The 27,580-nt window shown below is 41.6% G+C and overlaps 2 protein-coding genes across 3 annotated transcripts in view; both read left to right on the top strand.

Annotated features, from left to right (window-relative positions):
• LOC139749782 (uncharacterized) overlaps positions 1–6,272 on the top strand; it is a 40,222-nt gene extending 33,950 nt beyond the window's left edge. For both annotated transcript variants that reach the window (XM_071664021.1, XM_071664022.1), the window contains one exon: positions 1,294–6,272. In XM_071664021.1, the coding sequence (XP_071520122.1) occupies positions 1,294–5,757 (4,464 nt within the window). In that variant the 3' untranslated portion in view covers positions 5,758–6,272. The remainder of the gene's footprint in view (positions 1–1,293) is intronic.
• Positions 6,273–9,006: 2,734 nt separating this feature from the next.
• On the top strand, positions 9,007–27,080 carry LOC139749781 (charged multivesicular body protein 4b-like). Its single transcript, XM_071664020.1, has 5 exons — positions 9,007–9,491; positions 11,442–11,619; positions 12,893–13,007; positions 15,934–16,121; positions 25,587–27,080. The coding sequence occupies exons 1-4, from the start codon at positions 9,311–9,313 to the stop codon at positions 16,114–16,116; spliced, it is 657 nt and encodes a 218-aa protein (XP_071520121.1). The 5' UTR covers positions 9,007–9,310; the 3' UTR covers positions 16,117–16,121; positions 25,587–27,080.
• Positions 27,081–27,580: the final 500 nt, after the last annotated feature.

Below are 27,580 nucleotides of genomic sequence, written 5' to 3'. Positions count from 1 at the left end.
TAGGAATAGACTTGATATTGTTTTCTGTGATCTTGTGGACGATGTTGAAGATTTTTAAGGCTGGATTAAACCCACCTGCAGACAGGTCCGGGGTGGGTGAAGTGTGTGTGTGGTGGGTGGGTGTGAGTATCATGTCTTGGAGTGACATGATGTTAGCGTTTGTATCGTTGGTCTGATGCCTCAGTCCGGTTGCACCCTGCGGTGTCCAATGTCACTAGGCTACGTAGAAGTTAATCTACTCTAACAGGACCTCGAATGGGAGTCTATTTTTTTTTTTTTTTTAGTTGCTAAAGCAATCAATCATCACGTATTCTCTAAATGTAGAGAACAAGTTTTGATAAGAAAGTGTGGGATGGAAGTGGAGAAGGCTGGACCATTCTTTGTTGATGTTGGTACGAAACGATTCTACTGGAATGAGAGGTGATCATCCTGGTTGGCTAGGATAGCGATAGCCAGGGTCATTATAAGGGTCATCGATTGTCGTGCTAGGATAGCGACAACCAGGGTCATTAAGGTCATCGATTGTCGTGCTAGGATAGCGACAACCAAGGTCATTAAGGTCATCGATTGTCGTGCTAGGATAGCGACAACCAAGGTCATTAAGGTCATCGATTGTCGTGCTAGGGTGGCGACGACCAAGGTCATTAAGGTCATCGATTGTCAAGTGAAGACGAAGTTGAACGCGAGAATCTCCCTCATGTTTTGCAGATGACTCGAATTCTCCAGACTGTACACATCTCATTATAAACATGGCCTTGGACAGTCTTAGTGGAGTGTAGGCTGTTAAGTGTAATTCATACAGTTTGACTTAATCCACCACCTCTGGGGTGCTCACTCGCCCTTCTTTCACGAACTTACTATTCCTTAAAAGTACTTTATTTAAGGATGATAGTTTCACTACAAATGAACCATTTCATGTGACTGAAAAAAGAGGATAAGGGTAGTTAACATGTGTACGTCAGATGTTGAAAATAACATCATGATGCGTCTGTGTTGAATATGTTTCAGTCGCACTCATGTTTACAGCTTTCTGATCTTTGGTCGCATTTAACAGGCTTTAGATAATTTGATTAGGCTTCGATCTTTTGGAATCTAGTATGTTCACGACAAATCACTTCGTTTTATTTTCGTAAATGTTGAAGCATCATTTATGTGTATGGACAAAAAAAATACTTTCATGGTGAACATGTCCCACTCTCGGCTTTTGACCATTTGTTTTTTAAGAGTTCACCCCCAAATCTGCACTAGATTTTATAGGTTTGGTTTTAAGTATTCATATAAGTTTTCTTGCAGGTGTGGGTGACGGTGGGGACTTGCCTGTGGTGGACACTGGGAAGCCACGGCGCTCGAGTGGGGACTTCGGGAACGACACAGTCTCCGTGGGAGGCTAGGCTATCTCTCCTCTTCAAACTCCCGACCACCACCACTCAGGCTGCAGAGGAGGTGGTTCACAGCGGTTCTCTCTTCTCTGGGGCGACCAGTGTTACACCAGTGGCTGATCAGTCTGCCAAGTGTCGAACTTTACTAAATGAAGGTATTAACTGTACTTCGGTGTCTGGTGAAGCAGTGGTGGCGAGTGAGACTGTCAGTAATGAAGCAGTCGACGACGAGTCCCCAGACGATAACACAACGAAGAATAGCGATGGTCGTGAGACTGTTGACACCAGCAGACCCGACCCATCGATCGTGTTCGACCGAGCTGAGGGAAAGAGACAGTTTCTCGGCCAGGGCGGTGTTGGATTCGGGGATGGTGAGGGGTCAGGTGGGCACGCCCTCAACCAGGCTTCAGTCCGTCCCGGCGGCAGTAACCCGGGAAGTGGTGGGGTGAGCAGCCGGATCACCGGAAGCAGTCCTGAGGCCGCTGTGTCCATGGTGCAGAGCTTCGTCGAGGACATGATCAACAGACCCGACGGTGGCCGCCCGGGGTACGTCATGATCAATTCGCCCAATCCGGCCATCATCCAGCAGCTGGTGGCTGCCCTCACCCAGCGCTACGGCTCCTCCTCCGTCGTCCAGGATGCAGGCGCCATCCAGGACCTCACTGGAAGTGCCTCGGGCGACTCGCGCATCCAGACGCCAAACGCCAGCTCTTCCGCAGCTTCCAGCGACATGCCTGTGTTCCCTTTCGAATCCCGGTGGGGAGGACCTTCCAGCGAAGTGCCCGTGGACCCCGAGGTGGACTACATCAGACAGCAGTTGGCCTCCATAGCTCACGTCTCCGTCTCAACCGGGAAACTAGTGAACGACACGCTGGTCAGTCCTCCCGCCACACCAAAACCCGCCGATGCCACAGTCGTCCCCTCACTCCCCATCGTAACACAGATCACCGATGACCACACCCCAACACAGGGACATGCCAACCATAATCACCAACAGCCAGGTATTCAAACTCCTCTGCCCACAGAGAGCATCGCTTTCCACTCCGAGGAACTTCAGGACTTGAATGATGAGTTTAGCTCCCAAGACACTGACCTAACTCCTGACGGACAGTCTGCTCTGAACGAAGGTACTGGGCAACAGGTTGAGGATGTGAACGACGACATCCAGCACCTACTGGATGATGAAGGGCACGAGGAACTATACCATTCTGAAACATCCGACACAAACAGCACCACTGGTGATGATTACCTGACGCTTCCCCAAGACATTCAGCAAGAACCAGAATATATGACCAGGAATCTTACAGACCATAGACATACCCACTTACCCCCGACAGATAAGACCGAGAGTGTCGTCATATCTAGTCTAATGTGGAATGCCAGTCCTCCCGACGTCATAAACAGGCCTACCAACAACGCCGTCCCTGTGTTAGATATGAACAAACACCAGACGACGGAGAAGGTGGCCACAGAGACTCCGACTATCATCGGCGTTCTTGGCGAAGATTCCACCTCTGGTTCTCCAGACACTTCGAAGTACGACGTCGACATTACTCCGTCTGCGGTGGACGAGGGGAGCACCACAGGGTACGAGGATTATTATGAAGAGATAGACGGCGAGTTGGTCCTCAGCCCGACGAAATTCATGAGGAAGGGCAACCCGGCGGTGACCTTCGATTACGTGAACGACGAGGATTATCATGAGACGGGCGGCGCTGGCCATCAGACAGGTGGGGATCGACCAGTCCTGCTGCAGCACAGTTTACCGCACCAGGCTCTGACGGACTGGGCTTTGGCCCCGAATGGCGTCGCAGAATCGGAATCCGCGAGTATACTTCGACCTCATAATCCAAGTTTATTCCCCATCACCCCAACTGGGGATGTACTAGAAGAAGACATCAACGAAGATCCATTCCCCAGCCAGTCTACAAACCTGGTATCATATAATGGTAATATCCCTCACGAGGCAGCAGATTTACAAGCTTATCCAAATTCACATTTTCACGTGAACCCAAGATTTCCCTCGAACCAAAACTTAGGCAATGATTACATGAGACAAGGACTTCCTCCTTTGTATCAAAACTACGACATCACACCTCCACGTCCTTCCAGCGCTGACCTGGAAGGTTATACAGACGGTCCAGTCCAGAGCGGCAGTGGAGGAAGCCTTCCAGCCAACCCCTATTTACTGGAAGAGCTCTGGGGTATGGAGAAGGACTCAGTCCGGTTGTCAGTGCTTCAGGAACTGGATAGGATCCCAGTCGTGTACGAGGATGAGGACCTGGCCACCAGTTCCACGATCCTAAGGGCTCTTCTGTCGTCCGACGCCCTGGATCACCTGGCTCGTATGGGCGAGGGGGATTTGGCAACGCTGGGACTTCTTGATCACGTGCAGGCCGTGGGTGGAAGCCTTCACGAGAACGGCTACATGGCACTTCACCCCGTGGGCGAAGGTTCTTCTCCGGGGGCAGACTCCTCAACTCAAGCATTAGTAGATAAGTCTAGAGATCAAACTACCACGTCAGGTGGTGTGTCAGAGGAGCTGACGCCTCCACTAGCTGACGGTGGCCAGAACGTATCCGAGGGCGAACTCGCCCAAGCCCCCGTCCGTTCTAGTTTCAGTTCCGGCAACTACCGCCAGAGTGATGTAAACATGGCCGGCCAGGTGGTCCAACCTGTGCCTCCTGATTTCTTCCCGAGACGTCCGACGGAGGCGCCACACCCCGGGTCAGGTCACCACCACGGGTCTGATCCTCCTCAGCTGACGCCCGAGCAACAGGGGATCATAGCGCGTCTTCCCGAGGGCATGAGGCACGTTGTGTCATCTATAGTGTTGGCTGTCCAGGCGCCCTCTTCCCTCACTCCCACCTCCACCACCACCAGTCGTCCTCAGCATTACCCATACCCGTATCCCTACCCGTACCCGCCGTACCCTTACTTCCCGCCGCCGCCGCCGACCTACACATACCCGTACCCGCCGAGACCTGCGGACTTCGATGGCAGCAGCGGCAGTGGCCACCACCACCTCACCGTTCATGGCGCGCCTGAGTTGGGTCATGGCATCCTCACCGACCATGGTGTACTACACGGGCCGCATGACGGTCATGGTGTACCACACGGGCCGCATGACGGTCATGGTGTACCACACGGGCCGCATGACGGTCATGGTGTACCACACGGGTCGCATGACGGTCATGGTGTACTACACGGGCCGCATGGCGGTCATGGTGTATTACACGGGCCGCATGGCGGTCATGGTGTACCACACGGGCCGCATGGCGGTCATGGTGTATTACACGGGCCGCATGGCGGTCATGGTGTACTACACGGGTCGCATGGCGGTCATGGTGTACACAGCAGTGGGGTTACAGGCGACAATCATGGCTCGCACAGTGCGCATGGACATCATGGCACCCACGGAACACAGAGCGGTCAAATCGTTCCAGCCAACCATGGGAATGCTGAGGCGATGGAGGCCCACCATGGCCACAGTTCCCATCGACACGGCGGCCATCATGGAAACCATGGGAGCGACAGAGAACAGAACGAAGATCTTCGTGGAGGTGCTGCTGAAGACGGCGTTACAGCAACACCCAGTCGACTCGTGACCTCGACTGCACGTCGTGAAACACCTCGTCCTGCCGTGCTTACTCACAGTCGATCCCCTGGGGTGTCGTCGCCTGCCCTCCCAGTTGTCACCAGTATACCGTCTTTGCCTCCTAACTACAATCCTGATGCTATTGGAGCGTCCAGACTCGGGGAGTTCGACGCCACAGGCCTGGAGGACATAATCGAGACGGGCGTCAGAGACAACGACAACAAGCGGGGCAGTATCAGTCGCGTAGGTCCTTCTCAGCCCGACAGGAACCAAGGTTTGCTCAACCTCCGTCGGGATCCCGCTCAGATGGGGCACGGTCGTCCCTCTGGCGGCGGCTTCGTGAGCTACCGACCACAACAACAGACCAACATGCACATGGGAGCGCCAGTTGTCAATGTGGTGCTTCCCGAAGCGACTACAAGGGTTCCTGCCCCAGCAGAGAAGGAGATCGGACCCTTAATCGATCCTCGGGAGGATGAAGACGACGAACCCGTCACCAAAGCGCCCCAGACGATGAACCGCGAGCAGGTTAACTCCCTACTGCAGTCGTTGTTCTCGTCCCCGACGCTACTCTTGATGGGCATCGTGTTCGCCGCCAGCGCAGCGTACATGGCCATTGCCATGGAGGAACAGGCGGCCCAGCAGAACTTCCAGCAGGCTCAGTTAGCGGCAGCGTTCGGTGGGCAGCCGTTCCCGCCCGGGCGGCGGCGGCGGCGGAACTTGTCGTCTCGTCGCCTCTGGCACCCAAGACATCCACAGTTTGTAGATTTAGATCATTAATCTCGATCATACCTGATGTCGTGTAAGATCTATGTAATATATTTGTTCAGTAACCAATAATGACACTTTTATGATTATTTGGGAGTATTTATGCGAGTTACGTGTAATATTTATTTATATTTTGATTTATGTGTATGGTAGGACTCGTAAGAACAAGGGTACGCCAAAGTTGTTGAAAAAAATGTTCCTTTATTCTTTAAAGCATTAAAAGTATACCATATTTTGGTTCCTCAACCAGAATTATAGACTTACAGTTAGAACAAGGTGGGCATATTATATTGTGTCTTCTAGACATAATTGTTTACTAAAATCAGGTGATGGATATCAGGTTTTCTGTAATGTCTTTGGAACTAATTTTCATTATTGGTGTGTCGAGTTGTGGCATAAAGACTATTATTCACTGTTAATAATTTTCAGAGGCATGTATGATGTTCCCATTATCATATGTCTGTAATATGAGAGGCTAATGTACCTGTGGCATAAATGGGCATTAATTGAATTAAAATAAAAGAAAGTTTCATAGTTTCTTCTACTGACACCTTGCAAGCCAGGAAAAGAAAATGTGCGCTTGTATATATGCACATACACAAAACACATAACAGTGTGTTACATACAGACACAAGTAGCAATTGAAGGACCAAGCCTTATTTAAGCTGCATAACCTAAATTCTCAGAGCTAAAAAGGTGCGCAAAAACACCTAAAGACGTTAGAAATATTACACAAATGGCTGAGAGGGACTGAGGTGTCAGGGAAGTCGTACAACAAATGTTGTACATATTTTTCAAAAAGGAAACTACTGTAATCTGCAAGCGTTGAGGGAGGGAAGGTGGTTAAGGTATATGGAAGATAGCCTAAAAAAAGGAGAAACTACCTAAAATTGGTTCAAGAAAGGGAAGGCATGTGTTACAAATCTTTCAGCTTTCTGTGAAAACGTGAGCTTTATATAACAGGGATGTATGTTTATTTGATTTCTTGAACCGCTAGAAGGTATTTAAAACCATTGGATTTTCAGGCATCCATAAAGGGGTGAGACTCCCTTCTTGAGTCAACATTATCAAAGCCAAGGAGGAATGTCAGACGTGACTTTAGTTCAGGAAACTAATATGGGTGGCGCGATACGTTGCTTTACTCTCCATGCTGCTTATATGTTTATTAAACCATAGGGGCTACGCTTGGTTACGGAGGTTCCTAGTCACAAAGAGAAGTAATAGAATGACCAGGATGCCATCAGCTTACATAATAGACGGAGAAGCTCCAGAGATGGTCAAATACAAGGGTAAAGTTCAAGCCAAGCAAATCCAAGAGTTGTGATACAGTGAAAGATCCTGATTTGACTTGTAAGGTAACCGGGCAGGGAACAAGACGGTGTGTGTGAAATAGACTTGGGAGTCGACATTCCACCCGACCTGTTGCAAGAACATCACGTTAGGAGAATTTTATGAAGGCAGATTATCCCAACCACTGGTCAGTATTGAAATAGCAGATAATGCTCTGTCAACTATTCATAGCTTAGACCTAGACTGGAGTGTATGTACATTTCAAATATGGCCGTCATAATGGAGGAAACATAAGATCTGATAGAGAAAAGGGTCAGAGTAAGGCAGCAAAGATGGTATCTAAAAAAAAATACCAATGCTGAGTTACAGGAAGAAGCTAGAGGTTGTAAAGTTATCCATTGTGGAAGAAAGAACTGGAAACTTTACCACAACAGACAGATGAGGTCGGCAATGAAAAGTAATTTGAAATAAGAACGAGAAGTTGTTTGAAAATGTCTAAATACTTTTTTATTATACAGTATGAGGGTTATGGATGAATAGAATAACCTATGTGATTATGAATGTAGACAGTGCATTATATTAGTCTAAAAGTTGTATGGCAGTAAAGACATTTCCAAAGACGGGTTCTCCGAGTGTAAAACTTCAACCTCACGTAATATTAAGTAAATTATGAGATCACACCATGGAACTATATCAATTTCTTTTAATGAATTCGTAGCGTCTTTCACTTTTCCTCCTTAACACCAGAATTGCTCGTATCTTACATATACAAAATAATACAATCGTGGCTAAGAAAAATTACCCACTGACCCATGTCTGAAACAGCTCAGATGTATGGGGAAAAAAAGACTTGAAAAAGTGTTCAAGGATCTAGTTTTTGTGCAATATGTAGTTTAAATAATCTTCCCGAGATATTAGTAATGAAAAACTCCACTGATAAATGTGCGTTCTATCACTCTTAATGGTTTGTAAATCAAAGTTTCTCAATGTAAAAATTTATATTTCCGGCTTTAGCTTTTACGTGTTGATATATATATATATATATATATATATATATATATATATATATATATATATATATATATATATATATATATATATATATCAAATACACTTTAATAAGTAAAATATTCACCTTCGACTATACCTGTGAGTCCATATAATATGGTGGTCCTTCAGATGTAAATCACAAAACCAATATTGGGCGACACTCGAAAAAAAAATATTTTTCTTAAATAACATTATTTAAGAAATAGCTAACTTTGCGAATTTCAATCTTCATAGAGAGACTTATTTGAAAGGAGAGATACCTTGGCCTGGGTACCACTCAGCAACCCTGAGAATAAATAAAATTAATATTTGTTGAAAATAGTGAACTAACTCAGGAGTTTCAATAAGATTCGTGTACTCAAGGTAGCCAGCCACACCACGCTGGTGGAAGCACTGTCAAAACTCTCTGATATAATACTCATATTGTCCTTGATCTAAAGATTAATGATAAGCTTGTACCATACTTCCATACAGAATGTATTAGTACTGTCCACTTCACTCAGCAGAGGTTAACATTGTGTCATGTTGACCTTAAAATTGATGATGGAAGTTGATGAATGTTGATGATGCCATTAACTGTGACCCAGAGTCACGTGTGGACTAAGCTCTTCCCCCCATGCATGGTGTCAGCCAACACTCGACCAATCTCTCCTTATCTCATGACTATACCTCGCTTCTGCTAGCTCTTATCTTGATAAGAGGCGCGGCTAAAATTATTTGCCGTAGGACCATCCCAGATTCCTTCATGAAGGGCGTGTGTTTGCCTCGTATTCATGCGTAAATTGGATATTGCAACTCGAGTTGACCGCCTGACCAACTGCTGAAAGGAAAGGCGAGAACCTGACTCATAATGGCCTGACGATGACGTCACGGCTGACGTCATGAGAGAATTTGGGATACCTTTATTTTCACTCGCCATCTGACACATTAACGCACAGAAATTCCTTCAATTACAGAGAGATATCAGTGCTCACATCACAACACTAAATTCAGATGACATTTTTCTCTTTTCCGTAATAGGTAAATGGGAAAATCGGAGGGAAATATTGAGGGATAAAGTGTTGTGAAACGTCACTGGAGGGACGGTGAAGGTAACGTACGGGAGTTTGTTTGGAATAGCGACGGTGGAAGGAGACACACTCAGGGGCGGCTGTTGGGAAGACGAAAAACAGATATATTTTTGGACTATTCCTCCTCTCCCGCACGCGTCGTGAGACACACAGAAATGAGCATTTTCGGCAAGCTTTTCGGCGGAGGGAAAAACGAGAAGGCGCCCACGGCGGGGGAAGCCATCCAGAAACTTAGGGACACGGAGGAAATGTTGATTAAGAAACAGGACTTTCTAGAGAAGAAAATTCAACAAGAAATCACCATCGCTAAGCAGAATGGCACTAAAAATAAGAGAGGTATGTATCTGTGACGGGCATGACTTTCTAGTGTCGTGGGATACGTCAGAAAAACCTGTTCCTGCTGCCTTCAGGGGCCTGACTGTATATGTGCTTGTCAATAGATAAATTGCTTTATGGTATTGAGCCTTGTGTCCTTTAGGGTTTATAAGTTTGTATTGGGTATTTATTATCATTTCGGACATCTTGTGAATTTCAGGATACATTTGTTAGTTTTGTTGGGTTTGCTTAGCTATGGTTTGGTTGAGGATTATTTTTTGATGCCTTTTGGAATGATTTTAAGCTTCATATCTATAGCAATGCAATATGTTTTATGATTTCGCCAACCCTAAACTCCTGTTTCTTGGTGGTTGACCAAAATGGTGATTTTATCCTGTATAGACCTAGTGGAATATTGACTATTACACAGCAGGTGAATGTCGAGTCTTGTTCTTGATTTACTTGTGGCTGCAAACATTAGTTACAGTAGATGGAATGTTCACATAAAACCCAGACTGAAGACATTTTGATAGATTGTATTTCATCTGAGGTCTGGACGTCTCATTGTTTGAGATGCGTCAGTACACAAGAAAGATGTACGCACATTTACAGGTAATTTAGAAAAATTATGTTGAAGTATTTTAGAGGCTCGCCTTTGTTAATGTTATTTTCATGAAAGTGTTATGAAACAAGTTTATGCTGAATGCTTGATGACACATTTGATTTGGAGTACTTTCTCGTATTGTATGACAAGGAAAAACTCAAAAGTAGCCAGTGTTCAGAGTTTGTGGGAAATTGCAGGGTTTAAAGGCAAGTAATAAACAGAAAACTATTTGGAAACTATAAATTACCTGTATGTTGAAACTAGTTGTAGATAGTGATTTTTTTGTGCAGGGATTGTGTAATGTTTAAAGAATGGATGAAAAGAAATGGAATATTTCAGTATATTTTATTCTTGGACGTCATCTTTGGCATTACTGAATGTTAGAGGAAGTGTGGGATTATTTTCTGTAAAAGTTGGTTAAACGAATGAAAAGAATTCAACAAGACTTATGAAATCCTTGCCTAACCTCCCCAGTAACCAAGATTTATAGTAGAAATACTATATGCCAACATTAGTGTAGTCTGTTGAGTAGAGCTGTGTGGAATGTCTGCTTGTGGAGAGCTTGGGCAAATGGCCACTTGATCTGTCGTCTGTTTTTTTGACATTCGTTGGCAGTTGATGTGCTGCTCTGTCGCGGGTTTGTCAATATTCTGATTAATATGTTGAAAGTTAGAGTAATTCTTGGCTGCTAGGGAGGTTACATTAGGTTTTTTCAGTTTTGATTTTGCAAGTGTTTCATTATTATGCATTTTAGTTAACCCCACATTTTTCAAAGATTAACTTAATGCTATTGCCGTATATGATACTGTGTGATGAAATATAATGCTCTAAATTATGCTGTGCAATATGTCTTCTGATCTCAGCTACGGTATATTATCATTGCGAGACAAAATTACTCTGTACTGTATCCAAAGCTAATTTCAGTGCATAGTTAAATTATCTGATTGCTTACCTCCCATATCCTATATGCACAGCACCCTCCACAAGGCGTCTCTGTAAACCTTATATTCTGCTTTCTTTAGATTGATAAATGCCATATACAAAGCTTTCTCTTTCTCCAGTTATTTGCCAGGGCTGCTCATAATATTTTTCGATGCTGGTACTACATCATTGGACCAAATGTTATACTGTTTTGACTTTCAGGTTACTAGAACAGAGCAGGCCTATAAAGATTGTGAGCAAAAGTTGTTACACTGACTTCTATCTGTAGTAGTTCAGAAATCACTGTAGATGCAAGAATTTGTGTGCATACATCCATATATTGATGCAACTCATAGGATTGTTTAGAAACTGCAATAAATAATTGTACTAACCAAAGGGTAGATATTTTCTATAGAATTTAATGTGATTGACTTTGTTCCTCACAGTCGCACTACAAGCTCTTAAGCGCAAGAAGAGGTATGACAAGCAGCTTCAGCAGATTGATGGAACTCTTAGTACTATTGAGATGCAGCGAGAAGCCCTTGAGTCAGCTAACACGAACACTAATGTCTTGCAAACAATGAGTGAAGCAGCCAAAGCTCTGAAATCAGCTCATCAACACATGTAAGTAACAAATGAACACCCTTGAGTTCCAATTTTTGATATCCTATGATGTTTATGCATGGGACGGTCAGTCTTGCTTCAATTTTCATTTAGGTTTTGGACCTGGTTTTATATCCCTTCAAGCAATAGCTTTAGGCTTAAGAACTTTAGATTTTAACAGATCAAGGCACTTATAATGTAGTGTCTAGAGTTGATTTTCTCTAAGATTAGACATTCATGGACAAGGTTTAAGATGTGTTACTGGACTCCATCTTCTTGAGGTTACACCACCAGTGAAAAAGCCACCTTTAGTGAGAGTGTTTTTGTCATTTGATGAAAGAGTATCGTCCATTCTTTCCCTGGTACTGAGGGACTGCAGGAGACCCTTGATAATGATAAGCTCTTGGATAGCATAATATATAATTATTTATGATTACTTTTAGACCAGTTTCTATGATAGAATCCTGGTGTTACCCAGGACCTCTTTCTAAAGGAACTTGCTTCTGAAAGCTGTGATACTTCCAGTAACAGGAAATTTCAAGTCCTTTAGAGTGAGACGTTCTCTGATGTGATTACCCTCTCAGTGATCAGCCTTGCTAAAGATGATCTCTCACTTGTAACCCCAGTCAGATGGAGTTTGTTAATGCTTGAATATATATCCCTGGCACTGCCCACAGGAAACAGCATTGTTTTCCCCTGCTTCAGTAAGATATTACCAGGAAAACAGATAGAAAAGGCCACATTTGTTCGCACTCAGTCATGTGTATTATTATTATTATTATTATTAATATCGTTATTATTATTAGGTCCTTTTGTGTGTGTCTCTGACTTCAGTTTTTCCTGTATTTTTCTGGCTTGCATCTCTTCTGACTTCTGCTTTCTTCTTCATTGTCCTCTTTATTTCTTTGTGTTTTCCACCTTTTTTCTTGTTCTTTTTGCTTGTAGGTGATGCTTGATTGAGACAGCAATTTAGTGTTATGTCTGGTTTACAGATAGGTCTCCAAGGTGGCCACAATGCAAGTTGCATGATCTTTTCAATTTACGAAAGATGATCTGTCAGAATTTGAGAGCATTCTTAAATGATCATCAGATAAATCATGAATGCAGGTCTCCTAAAATGGAAGTTTATCTGGAAGAATTAGTCATAGTTATATATTTAAAGCAATATAAGAAATTTATCAGAAAGTTTTTTCAATGATTTAAATGTGACTCTCATCAAAGGAATTGGTTTTTATGTATATGTTGCATGATGTAATGTGCACTTAGGATTGATAGTTTTTGAAAAAAATTGCAGGAATGTGGATGAGGTCCACGACATGATGGACGACATAGCAGAGCAACAGGATGTAGCTCGGGAAATATCAGAGGCCATCTCTAACCCAGTGGCATTTGGACAAGATGTGGATGAAGTAGGTTCTTTAATTAATGTTTTTAGCATCTTGGTTTCGCTACTTGTACATAAGGATTGATTACTCATAATACAAGACAAAGGTCATATATACACAGAATTCTTAAGGAGTTTGGTTTTTGATTAAGAACAGTCAGAGACTTTTCACGGAATGTCACATATGTAAAGCTGCAAGAAGAAATTTGAAATCTGAATCTTTTGGTGTATGCAACTTTTAGTCTAACAGCCATTTTTCTTACCCATAATGGCACCTCAGCCTATAGAAGTTGAGGCTTATCTGGGTGGATTATGTGTGTCACAAGAATCACTCGTTGGAACCATCAAGAATGCCCTACAAGACTGAGGTTTCCCTTTCATTCTCATGCACAGTCAACAATAATTAGTTGGAAAACCAGCAAGACTGTCCTATAAGAGTGAGATCACCCTTCCATCCTATCACACAGTCAACAACAATCAAATGGAATAATATCAGGAATGCCCTGAGAGCCTGGTCATCTTCGTGTATGCATAACTATAAGGTTGGAGTTAAGAAACCCTACATAGAAAATATATACTCTAACACTCAACATACCCAGAACTGCAATTAACAAGATGTCTGAAAAAATACTTAGTAAGAACAATTCATCTTTTTATAACTACCCCAGGGCCTCTTTCTGAAAGGGTCCTGGTGATTTCCAAGTGGTCATACAGCTTCAAGGCTGCACTACACTTCATGGCTGGGACTGGATTTCAGATTTCAAAAGTTTATTCCCAAGATAAAAGGAACTCCATCCACAATATGTACTCCTGGAGGCGAAAAGTTTTTTGACGAGATTATACTCTTTCATTTACTGATGATAAACGGTGCCATGCCAAAGGTGACTTTTCACCCACTGTGTAACCCCAAACATGCAAAGCTTGTAGACAATCTGGTATGAAATTCTTTTATGTATTAGGGACGTTGCATGTATAAACTACTGCTTACCTTCCCAGTCTTGTGACCAGTAAAACAAATTAGTGGAAAAGGCTCTTATGCCATTGAAAATAAGGTCTTGTTTATCAACTCATTGAAGCTTGCATTCATGTCTGAAAGGTTCAGCAATAACAGTGTTAGATTCCCTATATGCAGGCTGCTCTCAAATGACAACATAAAATAATAGGCTAATCATCACAACCTTATCAACACATGGATTCCACTTTAGGAAAACATTCAAGTGTACAAAGATCCAATCTGACAGTCTCAAAGATACAATATATGTTGCCTAAATGTGACAAAGACACATAAAAAAGACAAATTTACTAATATATAACTTCTCTGCTAGAGAAATGAGAATTTCAAATTATCCGTTACCATGAAATCTCCCAATAGCAAGACATCAGGAGCCCATGAGCACCATCTCTGGGGAGCAATCTTTAGAACTGCAAAGCATACCTAATACTTGTCCAATGATCTAACTATTCTTTTGTACATTTAACATCTGGTTCATTGTCATTCATTACATACTTTTCAGCTCATCCATACACCTTCCTAGGAAATCTTATTTTTCGGGCATCTCAATTTATTAACACCTGTACCATTCACTCCATGCTCTGCATTCAAAAACTCGTAAGAATATAAGCAGACCTTGCTCGATGGCATACTTAAATGCTCTAAGAGTGATTAGCAATCCATAAACATTTCAAATGACTTTCAAACATAAATGCAAGCTTCAATGAGTTGATAAACAAGACCTTATTTTCAATGGCATAAGAGCCTTTTCCACTAATTTGTTTTACTGGTCACAAGACTGGGAAGGTAAGCAGTAGTTTATACATGCAACGTCCCTAATACATAAAAGAATTTCATACCAGATTGTCTACAAGCTTTGCATGTTTGGGGTTACACAGTGGGTGAAAAGTCACCTTTGGCATGGCACCGTTTATCATCAGTAAATGAAAGAGTATAATCTCGTCAAAAAACTTTTCACCTCCAGGAGTACATATTGTGGATGGAGTTCCTTTTATCTTGGGAATAAACTTTTGAAATCTGAAATCCAGTCCCAGCCATGAAGTGTAGTGCAGCCTTGAAGCTGTATGACCACTTGGAAATCACCAGGACCCTTTCAGAAAGAGGCCCTGGGGTAGTTATAAAAAGATGAATTGTTCTTACTAAGTATTTTTTCAGACATCTTGTTAATTGCAGTTCTGGGTATGTTGAGTGTTAGAGTATATATTTTCTATGTAGGGTTTCTTAACTCCAACCTTATAGTTATGCATACACGAAGATGACCAGGCTCTCAGGGCATTCCTGATATTATTCCATTTGATTGTTGTTGACTGTGTGATAGGATGGAAGGGTGATCTCACTCTTATAGGACAGTCTTGCTGGTTTTCCAACTAATTATTGTTGACTGTGCATGAGAATGAAAGGGAAACCTCAGTCTTGTAGGGCATTCTTGATGGTTCCAACGAGTGATTCTGATGAACAGCTTTAGACAAGTTGAGAAACTGTGAGTGAAATGAAACTTTATTCACAGAATTTTTTCCAGTAGTAGGATATCTACTTTTTTAGGGTTTTGTATGTCATTTTGATGATGGTACAAATAGATGCACTTGCATCATAACTTGATCTTCAGCAAGGTTTCATGTAGAATGTGCCACGAAGATGATTAGATGGTTTTGAAACATCACTGTATGCAAATGGTTGGTACTGTGCCTCCATTGGTAGGTGAGAGCAGATGGTGTTCTGGTATTCCGTATTGGCTTTATAACATTGTGAAAGATAGAGTGAGAGAAATGTGTGTATGGGAAAAAATTAAACAGTTGAAAATGAGGAAATCTGTAATTTATGTTTGGCATGGTTAGAGGAGGTTTTACATTAGCCACCCAAATATTTATTGGGAGATTATATTTAGATGATAACTAATTGATGCATATTCTTAATGCAAATGTTCTTTCTTTTCTTATAGGATGATCTCCTGGCTGAGCTAGAGGAGCTCGAACAGGAAGACCTGGATGAGAAACTATTGACCACAGGTGAACCTGTTGGAGAGCTACCAGAGGTTCCCACCAGCTCCATTGCCAGGCCTGAGCGTAGGAAGAAGGAGGAGGAGGATGATGATATGGCTGAATTAGCTGCTTGGGCATCATAAACACTGTAGGTATAGATGTGTTATAATATATCCTTTTCAAGGCCAAAGGGATGTGTTACTGACTTGGGGTTATACTGTGAGTGAGAGGTCACCTTTGGCAAGGCAGTATCATTGGTGGTACAGTCATGTCAAAGAACTCTCTCTAAAGGAGTTCATATTTCCCTGCTGCTAGAAGTAGTACAGCGATGGGCTGCAGGAGCTTCTAGAAATTGATCGTGGGTGATACCAGCATTCATTTTTAAAGATTTGTTGTGTTGTGACTTATTTCAATGAATAAACAAGAGTCAAGGGGATGATATACTTTGGTATGGTTTATTGATGCAATGTTTTTGCAAGTTGCATGGTATTTAATCAGTATATTTGTATGTCAGTGTATCTATATTCAGTACATACATTCCCATAATACATCAGAGTAACCTGTGCATATCATATTTCATACAAATGTTCTTGAAAAACCTCCAATTTTTTTTTTTTCTTTTTTTTTTGCTGGATACCTCTTCTACCTTCATACTGATCCTTTCATCCCTCTACCTGATTCTTGTTCTTCCACATTTCTCAACAGCAAGGCTTCAGCTTATGACATGGTTACATCCCTGGACAACCTTTTGTAAGTTGAATCCTTTGCAAGTTGAACCATTGAAACCCATTCGATGAAAGGGGGCTAAGTTAATGTGTATGTTTCAGTGTAACTCTAACAGATAGATCATTGCACTGTACCTGAAAAAACTTGCCATCCACATACCATGCCAGGCTTTGTGATATTGTAATTTGTACAGCATTTAATGAAAATGAAGGCTTTAGGTGCTACTTTAGTGGGATGGGGTGGGCTGTTACCATATCACAAAAATGTGATTGATATTTAATAGATGCCAAAAAATGGGATGTTTAAGTAGAATAGGGACCACTGGAAGGGAGGAGGAGGAGGTTTAGCTTGTGTACATTACCCCTTGAATTATCTGATCCAGTATTTGTTTCATCTGGAAGACATCCAGGCCTGTGTAGATGCCCACATTTACAGTGGATGTCATAATTGATATTGAAGCAGTGAACACAAACTACTGCATTTCACCATTGTGTGGGATACAAATAGTATTATGCTGTGACCACTAGAATTTGCATGAGAAGTACATAGATGATTTATCCTCAGATTTTTTTTTTTTTTTTTTTTTTTTTCGCTGTCTCCTGCTTTGCGAGGTAGCGCAAGGAAACAGATGAAAGAAATGGCCCAACCCACCCCCATACACATGTATATACATACACGTCCACACACGCAAATATACATACCTACACAGCTTTCCATGGTTTACCTCAGACGCTTCACATGCCCTGATTCAATCCACTGACAGCACGTCAGCCCCGGTATACCACATCGATCCAATTCACTCTATTCCTTGCCCTCCTTTCACCCTCCTGCATGTTCAGGCCCCAATCACTCAAAATCTTTTTCACTCCATCTTTCCACCTCCAATTTGGTCTCCCACTTCTCGTTCCCTCCACCTCTGACACATATATCCTCTTGGTCAATCTTTCCTCACTCATTCTCTCCATGTGCCCAAACCATTTCAAAACACCCTCTTCTGCTCTCTCAACCACGCTCTTTTTATTTCCACACATCTCTCTTACCCTTACGTTACTTACTCGATCAAACCACCTCACACCACACATTGTCCTCAAACATCTCATTTCCAGCACATCCACCCTCCTGCGCACAACTCTATCCATAGCCCACGCCTCGCAACCATACAACATTGTTGGAACCACTATTCCTTCAAACATACCCATTTTTGCTTTCCGAGATAATGTTCTCGACTTCCACACATTCTTCAAGGCTCCCAGGATTTTCGCCCCCTCCCCCACCCTATGATCCACTTCCGCTTCCATGGTTCCATCCGCTGCCAGATCCACTCCCAGATATCTAAAACACTTTACTTCCTCCAGTTTTTCTCCATTCAAACTTACCTCCCAATTGACTTGACCCTCAACCCTACTGTACCTAATAACCTTGCTCTTATTCACATTTACTCTTAACTTTCTTCTTTCACACACTTTACCAAACTCAGTCACCAGCTTCTGCAGTTTCTCGCATGAATCAGCCACCAGCGCTGTATCATCAGCGAACAACAACTGACTCACTTCCCAAGCTCTCTCATCCACAACAGACTTCATACTTGCCCCTCTTTCCAAAACTCTTGCATTCACCTCCCTAACAACCCCATCCATAAACAAATTAAACAACCATGGAGACATCACACACCCCTGCCACAAACCTACATTCACTGAGAACCAATCACTTTCCTCTCTTCCTACACGTACACATGCTTTACATCCTCGATAAAAACTTTTCACTGCTTCTAACAACTTGCCTCCCACACCATATATTCTTAATACCTTCCACAGAGCATCTCTATCATATGCCTTCTCCAGATCCATAAATGCTACATACAAATCCATTTGCTTTTCTAAGTATTTCTCACATACATTCTTCAAAGCAAACACCTGATCCACACATCCTCTACCACTTCTGAAACCACACTGCTCTTCCCCAATATCCTCAGATATGGTGGTATACTTTATTATTGAAAGAAAATTTTCTGTAAGAGAATAAGCGTATGTAGATTAGAGATTTTCATTATTCAAATATTACAAAGCAAAGCACAGAGTTGTAAGTTGACAAAATGCACTGTAATTCTGAATTGTCATAAATATAAAACGTCGTAACTTGAAGCCTTGTTTCATCCATCACCTCTCTAGATTATAGTCTTGATTGATTGCTGAGTATCATATAAGAACCTCATCACCTCCACTGTTTCTCAGTCTTTCACTTTTATGTTTGTCTTATGCAGCTTTTGGTCTAGGTCTTTAAGAATCCATCGCCATCTTTTAGTCATCTTATTGCTCATCCACATTTCTTTCATTTTGAAAAATAAACCAAGCATTCCTTTCTGACAGACTTCACCACACCTTGGGTCATATTCCTTGACGGAAACAATTCAGAGTACTGACATCAAACTTCTGGTTATCTAACTATCTGTCTAGGGGGTTGGCCATAGCAATAGTCTCCTTACCTAGTGATTTCCAGAGCCGCTTCTTAGCCTTTAGTGCCTCACCCTAAACAGGCTACTAGCAGAGGGCAAATAAAGCACAGTGTTTGCAGAGGCTCTTATCTAATGTCCTACTGACTATTACTACCTAATACTAGTGTCTAATATTCCTACCTACTCCTACCACCTAATGCTCCTACCTAAATGTTCCTACTTTCTACTTTACCTATTGCATCTGTATTATATTTCCATAGCCATTTCTTACAAGATATACTCTCATTCTTTTTAAGATGCTGGATTATCTCGACTCCCTTCCACATAGTGGTGTGATATAGAATCTTGCTCTTTGTTGAGATGGATGTGAAGTATGTGTAGTCTTAGACTCTTCTTTTCTTTTAAACTATTCGCCATTTCCTGCGTTAGCGAGGTAGCATTAAGAACAGAGGACTGGGCCTTTGAGGGAATACCCTCACCTGGCCCAATTCTCTGTTCCTTCTTTTAGACTCTTATAAACTCATTTTTGATATCACATTATTGTCATGCTAACCTTCCTATTCACAGAGTACTTTCTGAAAGGTGTGGTCATTCCCATCCTTCCACATCTTTCTTATTTTTTATTTTTTAGTTGTACTCCTATAATAACAAATGGACTGTTCCATAACTCAGTAATCTGACTTTAAAAGCACCAGGGAATCAAGGGATGTTTAACAACTATACTTTATCTTGGCTGTAAGCTGTCCCCACTCCCGATGTTCTTTACTCCATTGCAGACCATTTCTTTTCACTCCTGCATTTTTTCTCCATGTCATTAATGTTACTTACACAAATGTGATTTCCAGCATTCATAATCTGATTTTCCTCATAAATCTTAGTCCATATAACTATACCATTTTGTAAATTCCTGCTTGTTTCATGCTTTAGTACTTGGGGTTTTGTCTTTCACTCCATCATTGTTACATTCAGCATTGCCTGTTTATATCAGCTTAGATCTTGTATCTTTAACAAAGTTTTGAACACCAAGATGAAGCTTTATATGTATTTATCATGCAGGCTAAATGGAGTTGCTGAGAGGTATCTTTTATTATATTTTTCTTTTACACACTTGCTTCTGCTATGTGTGTTCAAGAATCATCCCCTTGATATCTATATTAGAAGGAATTCCTAGTCTTCAGAAATTTGCTCCTCATATTTTCTCTTTTTTGTTACATAGTCATTGCCTGGTACCTTCAATTGTATTATTGAATATCATATTTACTATCCTTTCAGATACATCATGTATGACCATGCCATATTATTATGGTTTCATCTACATGTAATCCTGATGATTTCTTCAGATCAAATATCTTTCTCACACCTTTTAATGTTTCATCTTTTCTCATAAATCTTGAATTTGTTTAAGAATGTTTCATATTAAATAAGAAAACATATGGTTCATAGCCACAGATAAGAGTTGAAAGAAGTACTTTATAGCCGCAGATAGACTTGGAACAAGTCCACTGTAACCACAAATAGGATTTCAACAAGTACTCTGTCATGCAGCCTTCTTGCATACACTGCACTGTGCTTTTTCTTAAATGACCAAAGCTCTACTGTACTTTCAGTCTTTCTTCTTTACGTAAGTCTTCTCTACCCGAGGTGTCCCACCACCATTTATTCTAAGAACTTTTGATTCTCACTATCACATATTGAGTTTACAGCTTCTCATTTTCGTCCCTTTGTTCTGATGTTATTTGAAAGATAAACACTAAGCAGTGCACTGTTGATGTGTTATCTGATAAGCATCCACCATGACTTGTGTGTAGAGCCATCCATGCACATACCTTGTCCTATTACCATAGATCTTACCAACTAATATTTATTGTTTTGTATATTTTTTATCTGGGTTCACGAATGGGCCTGGGGTCTTTCTCAGAGGTGAAGGACTATCAGATGGTGTTGGACACCAGTTGAAGGGCATTGTTTCTATCCAAACAATTGAGAGGTTTGTTTCCTCAAAGGGATGGTCCCCCAGATGTATCCCTCCACATATTAAATATGTTTTGCCATTACCTGTGTTTCTGTTCAACAGATACAGCTTATTACCTTGTTTCATGGTGAGTGAGGTGAAAACAAAAGTTCTCACTGCCCTAAAGGTCTCATGTCATGACTGGCTTAGACATGTGATACACCAAGGAATACCTGATTGGAGAATGTTCTCCCATAGGCTGTGCATGCGAAACCTCTTCGGGTTGTTGTTTATGAAGCCATTTTTCCAGAGCTCTGAAGGTTATGGGATTTCAGAATGTGTTCGGATATTTTACTTATTTTCCGTCATGATCAGCTTGTAACCCTATGTCACTGATGGTGGAGATGAAGACAGACCCCAAAGCTGTAAGTTCCATGTCGCAGGTAGTGTAACAATGATACATGTGCAAAACTTTTCAAATGGTGTCTATCTATGATCACCAGTAGAGCTTTTCACAGGGTTTCAACCCATAAACAAAGTGAAACTTTTCGGTAGATGTCTACCTGTCAGAAATCTTGACAAATCCTTGTTAGCCTTCAGCTCTTTAAGATCCTCAATGTATGGTTTACTAACTTCAGCTTGTTCAAGGTAAAACCATCGTACTTTACATTTTTGTCAGGGTAGATAAGAATAAGCATAGACTTGAAACCCGCAGGTATCTTGTCCTAACTAGTGTTTAGATGAAGCCCTTTAGATGCAAATTCAGAGGATGACTATCCAGAGGAACTTCAGTGTTTCTTATAGTCAAAATCCTTTCACATAACCTTGATAAGGATTGATTGCCCTCAGTGCCTCTACGTCTTAATGTTGCAGGCATATTGACTTGACCCCATAATAGGTAAACTCATCTAATATCCCTGGTCATTGGCAGGGGATGCAAAGGCAGATACTATGTTCTGAAGGTGCATATTCCAAAGGTATACTGACAACTTAAACAGTTTTAGGGTGTATGCTGGAGGGACTGTACCCAGATGTCTTGTGATACTTCCTGGGAATAATCCAGCTCTGACTCAAACCAGGGTATTGTTGAATGTATGTTGGCAAAGCCTCCTGTCATTGCTGGGTACCACTCAATTTTTTATTTGAGATATTGTATCCATGAGTCTGGTGGAAGGAGTAGTATACATTGGCTGAACCAGGGCATATGAAGTGGTCAGGGGAAACCACGCAAAGGTGGATGATTGCTCAGGATTTGGTGCATTTTACATGGCAGCTAGGGAGTGTGAGTGAATGAGGCCATATCTCTGTCTCTTCCAGCAAGTCTGACCCCATATGTTTGTGAAGGTTGGAGGATGAATTCTCTTGAATTACCTCAAGTATTGCAAGGATTATAAGGAAAGTAACCCCTTTTTTGGCAGTGGCTTTTTCAGATACTCAGAAGGCTCCACTTCAGAAAGAGAAATGGTTTTCCATTTTGGAAAGTTATAGTTTGCTCAGGTTTACAGTATACTAATTTTCTGCTACAGATAACATCAACAGTCTTAACTAAAACAGTGACATATATTAGTAATGAATACAACCAAGGTCTTGTAGTTGATGCTTCATAAGAAGTGCTCCAGCTTCATTTTATTTTATTATCAGTGCTGAACACATTATGAACACCTTTTGGATGTTATATGGTAATTCAGGTGCATATATATTTCTGTGTCATTGTCTTATTGTAATTTGGATGCACAGGTATTTATGTGTTGGTATATATACATATTTGATCGAGTAAGTAATGAAAGGGTGAGAAAGATGTGTGGTAATAAGATGTGGTTGAGAGAGCAGAAGAGTATGTATTGAAATGGTTTGGTCACATGGAGAGAATGAGTGAGGAAAGATTGACAAAGAGGATATATATGTCAGAGGTGGAGGGAACAAGGAGAAGTGGGAGACCAAATTGGAGGTGGAAGGATGGATTGAAAAAGATTTTGAGCTATCGGGGCCTGGACATGCAGGAGGGTGAAAGGCGTGCAAGGAATAGAGTGAATTGGAATGATGTGGTGTACCGGGGTCGACGTGCTGTCAGTTGATTGAACCAGGATATGTGAAGTGTCAGGTAAACCATGGAAAGTTTTGTAGGGCCTGGATGTGGAAAGGGAGCTGTGGTTTCGGTGCTTTATACATGACAGCTAGAGACTGAATGTGAACGAATGTGGCCTTTGTTGTCTTTTCCTAATGCTACCTCGCGCGCGTGTGGAGGGAGGGGGTTGTCATTTCATGTGTGGTGGGATGGCGACGGGAATGAATAAAGGAAGCAAGAATGAATTATGTACATTGTTTTTTTTTTTTTATTATTTTGCTTTGTCGCTGTCTCCCGCGTTTGCGAGGTAGCGCAAGGAAACAGACGAAAGAAATGGCACAACCCACCCCCATACACAATGTACACACACACACTCCCACACACGCAAATATTCATACCTATACATCTCAATGTACACATATATATACACACACAGACACATACATATATACCCATGCACACAATTCACACTGTCTGCCCCTATTGACTCCCATCGCCACCCTGCCACACATGGAATACCATCCCCCTCCCCCCTCATGTGTGCGAGGTAGCACTAGGAAAAGACAACAGAGGCCCCATTCGTTCACACTCAGTCTCCAGCTGTCACGCAATAATGCCCGAAACCACAGCTCCCTTTCCACATCCAGGCCCCACACAACTTTCCATGGTTTACCCCAGATGCTTCACATGCCCTGATTCAATCCACTGACAGCACGTCAACCCCGGTATACCACATCGATCCAATTCACTCTATTCCTTGCCCTCCTTTCACCCTCCTGCACGTTCAGGCCCCGATCACACAAAATCTTTTTCACTCCATCTTTCCACCTCCAATTTGGTCTCCCACTTCTCCTCGTTCCCTCCACCTCCGACACATATATCCTCTTGGTGAGTCTTTCCTCACTCATTCTCTCCATGTGCCCAAACCATTTGAAAACACCCTCTTCTGCTCTCTCAACCACGCTCTTTCTATTTCCACACATCTCTCTTACCCTTACGTTACTTACTCGATCAAACCACCTCACACCACACATTGTCCTCAAACTTCTCATTTCCAGCACATCCACCCTCCTGCGCACAACTCTATCTATAGCCCACGCCTCGCAACCATACAACATTGTTGGAACCACTATTCCTTCAAAATAGCCATTTTTGCTTTCCGAGATAATGTTCTCGACTTCCACACATTCTTCAAGGCTCCCAGAATTTTCGCCCCCTCCCCCACCCTGTGATTCACTTCCGCTTCCATGGTTCCATCCGCTGCCAGATCCACTCCCAGATATCTAAAACACTTTACTTCCTCCAGTTTTTCTCCATTCAAACTTACCTCCCAATTGACTTGACCTTCAACCCTACTGTACCTAATAACCTTGCTCTTATTCACATTTACTCTTAACTTTCTTCTTTCACACACTTTACTAAACTCAGTCACCAGCTTCTGCAGTTTCTCACATGAATCAGCCACCAGCGCTGTATCATCAGCAAACAACAACTGACTCACTTCCCAAGCTCTCTCATCCACAACAGACTTCATACTTGACCCTTTTTCCAAAACTCTTGCGTTCACCTCCCTAACAACCCCATCCATATGCAAATTAAACAACAATGGAGACATCAAACACCCCTGCCGCAAACCTACATTCACTGAGAACCAATCACTTTCCTCTCTTCCTACACGTACACATGCCTTTCATCCTCGATAAAAACTTTTCACTGCTTCTAACAACTTGCCTCCCACACCATGTATTCTTAATACCTTCCACAGAGCATCTCTATCAACTCTATCATATGCCTTCTCCGGATCCGTAAATGCTACATACAAATCCATTTGCTTTTCTAAGTATTTCTCACATACATTCTTCAAAGCAAACACCTGATCCACACATCCTCTACCACTTCTGAAACCACACTGCTCTTCCCCAATCTGATGCTCTGTACATGCCTTCACCCTCTCAATCAATACCCTCCCATATGATTTACCAGGAATACTCAACAAACTTATACCTCTGCAATTTGAGCACTCACTCTTATACATTGTATATATATATGTATTTTTCTGTGTATGTATATATATGTATACGTTGAAATGTATAGGTATGTATATGTGGCTGTGGATGTGTATGTGGGTGGGTTGGGCCATTCTTTCGTCTGTTTCCTTGCGCTACCTCACTAACGCGGGAGACAGCGACAAAGTATAATGGAAAATATATGATCTAGACATTCATGTGTTAGTTTTTACGTGTTAGCCTATTTGTTTAAATATATCTCTGAATTATTGAGAAAGTATTTCATGTGATAAAACTATGGATATTCATGATGTGAGGGATACTTACAGCACACTGTTATTGATACTCTGTGATTCAGGTATTTCATGAAATATATCATGTGCAGAATTGATATATCTATGAAACCTTTTCAGGTTCCTCTCCGTATGGACCCTGAACCCTGCTGTTTTGTTGACTTTCCAGTAATCACTCCCAGGATGTCAAAGGTCTCCTCAATGAAACCATTGTGGGCATTGACCTTCATGTGCTTGCATACAAACCAGCCTGTTCCTAAATTCCTTCACATGTAATATATATATATATATACATATATTTTTTTTTTCAATTTTCCAAAAGAAGGAACAGAGAAGGGGGGCCAGGTGAGGATATTCCTTCAAAGGCCCAGTCCTCTGTTCGTAACGCTACCTCGCTAACGTGGGAAATGGCGAATAGTATGAAAAAAAAATATATATATATATATATATATATATATGTATATGTATTAAGTATGGCTTGTTTTGTGTTGGCATTAAGCCCTAGCCACACATCATTGTAAATTGAGCTCTGAGTCCTTTTACTGTCAACTTGGAGACTGCAACGAGCCTTTTGTAATGAGTAGATCACTTTATTGCAATGTCTATTCTACAACAATCGTTAGAAATATTTCTTTTTAATTTTATTTTCACAGACATTATGTTATGTGAGCAGATGACCAGCTCAAGCAGTGCTAGAATGATAAAAAGATAATTAATTGTTGTGTAAATGTTCCTTGTCACTGGCCCAGTTTCTACAAAGTTAACTGACTTTAAAAAGCAGCATAAAATCTCTTGTGATCAGTTCTTGCATACAGGGCTTCGCATAAGTTTGTATTGTAATCTAGCAGGATTCTGGAAGTCTTTGTGGTGATTATGATGGGAGCAGAGATTCTCAGCTGCATTAGTACTGTTGTGAAGGCTAAGTATTCTCGCACTGAGTTGGAAATGTGCCTTATCAAAATTACATGCAAAGCTAACAGTTGCTGCATTCACCAGAAATAATACTCGGTATTCCAGATATGACAGGCTTGTGTTCTGGTATGCAAGGTGGAAATGGGTTTCCCCACTGTGCGGGGCTTTATGATAATTCGTCCTCTCTTAAGAATCTTGTAAATATTCTAAATGAGCCCTTTATGCATTGTAATGGTAAGCTTAAATGTTTATTTTGTTTTGTGAAGATTTGTATATATGCTGTAGCATGCAACCGTAAGCTTTGTGGCAGCTCTCACATGGTATATTTTTTTGCTTTGCTGGTAAGAAGACAGTAGCCGCAATCATTTGCTGTAATACTTACAGGCACAAGTGATAACTAGTTATATTGTTTTTCAATCAGTTATCTCTTTATGTGTGTTGTGTCATAAAGCTTGTGAAGTGATGGATAACTACAGCCAGATTTTAGATGAAATACAATTATAAAAGATTTTATTTGAAGATCAAAAATTACTCTTCTTTTGCGTGATTGGTAGGTTCTGTACCAATGACTTGGAAGGCCCAGCTTGTAATTGCTCTGAGGTGTAATTCTTGTGTACTGGATACCTAATGATTTCAGTTGAACGAAAATGCATAAGTTTCAATATATGTATTTGATATAATAGAAACTGTTATTTCCAATAATGTGTTTTTTTCGTAACCTGGAATTTCAAGACGAACCTATTTATACCAAACTTAAATGATTATATGGAAAACAGGTTCAAGACTTGTGGAAGGTGACAGTATGGAAGCATTAGGAATGATTAAAACCAAGAAACCCAGAAGTCTGCTGCATTTTGAATATTTATATGTAATCCTTACACAACATTATAAATCACTGTAGTAGCGATTACCAATATTTATCCAGTGCAGTAATATATATTCTCATATTCTGAGCATAGTGGGTACCCATCTACACAGAATAGTCTTTCCATGAGTCCATTTCTTTGTTTGTTTTTATACCAATTAAAGCTCGGTCCTTTATCTGGCAATGATTGTCTTGGCTGTTATTGCAAAGCTTTTCCTTCATTACCATAACCATGGGAATTCCCAGTAGGGCATACAGCCTAATTAAATGTAATGCCTCTGAAACTAAATTTTTGCTCATTTTTATTTCTAAGACCTTTTACAATGTTCCCTTCTTT

The sequence above is a fragment of the Panulirus ornatus genome, chromosome 8 (assembly GCF_036320965.1).
Source record: "Panulirus ornatus isolate Po-2019 chromosome 8, ASM3632096v1, whole genome shotgun sequence".
Lineage (NCBI taxonomy): Eukaryota > Metazoa > Arthropoda > Malacostraca > Decapoda > Palinuridae > Panulirus > Panulirus ornatus.
Note: the sequence above shows the minus strand (reverse complement) of the source record. Positions and strands in the feature narration are given on the sequence as shown.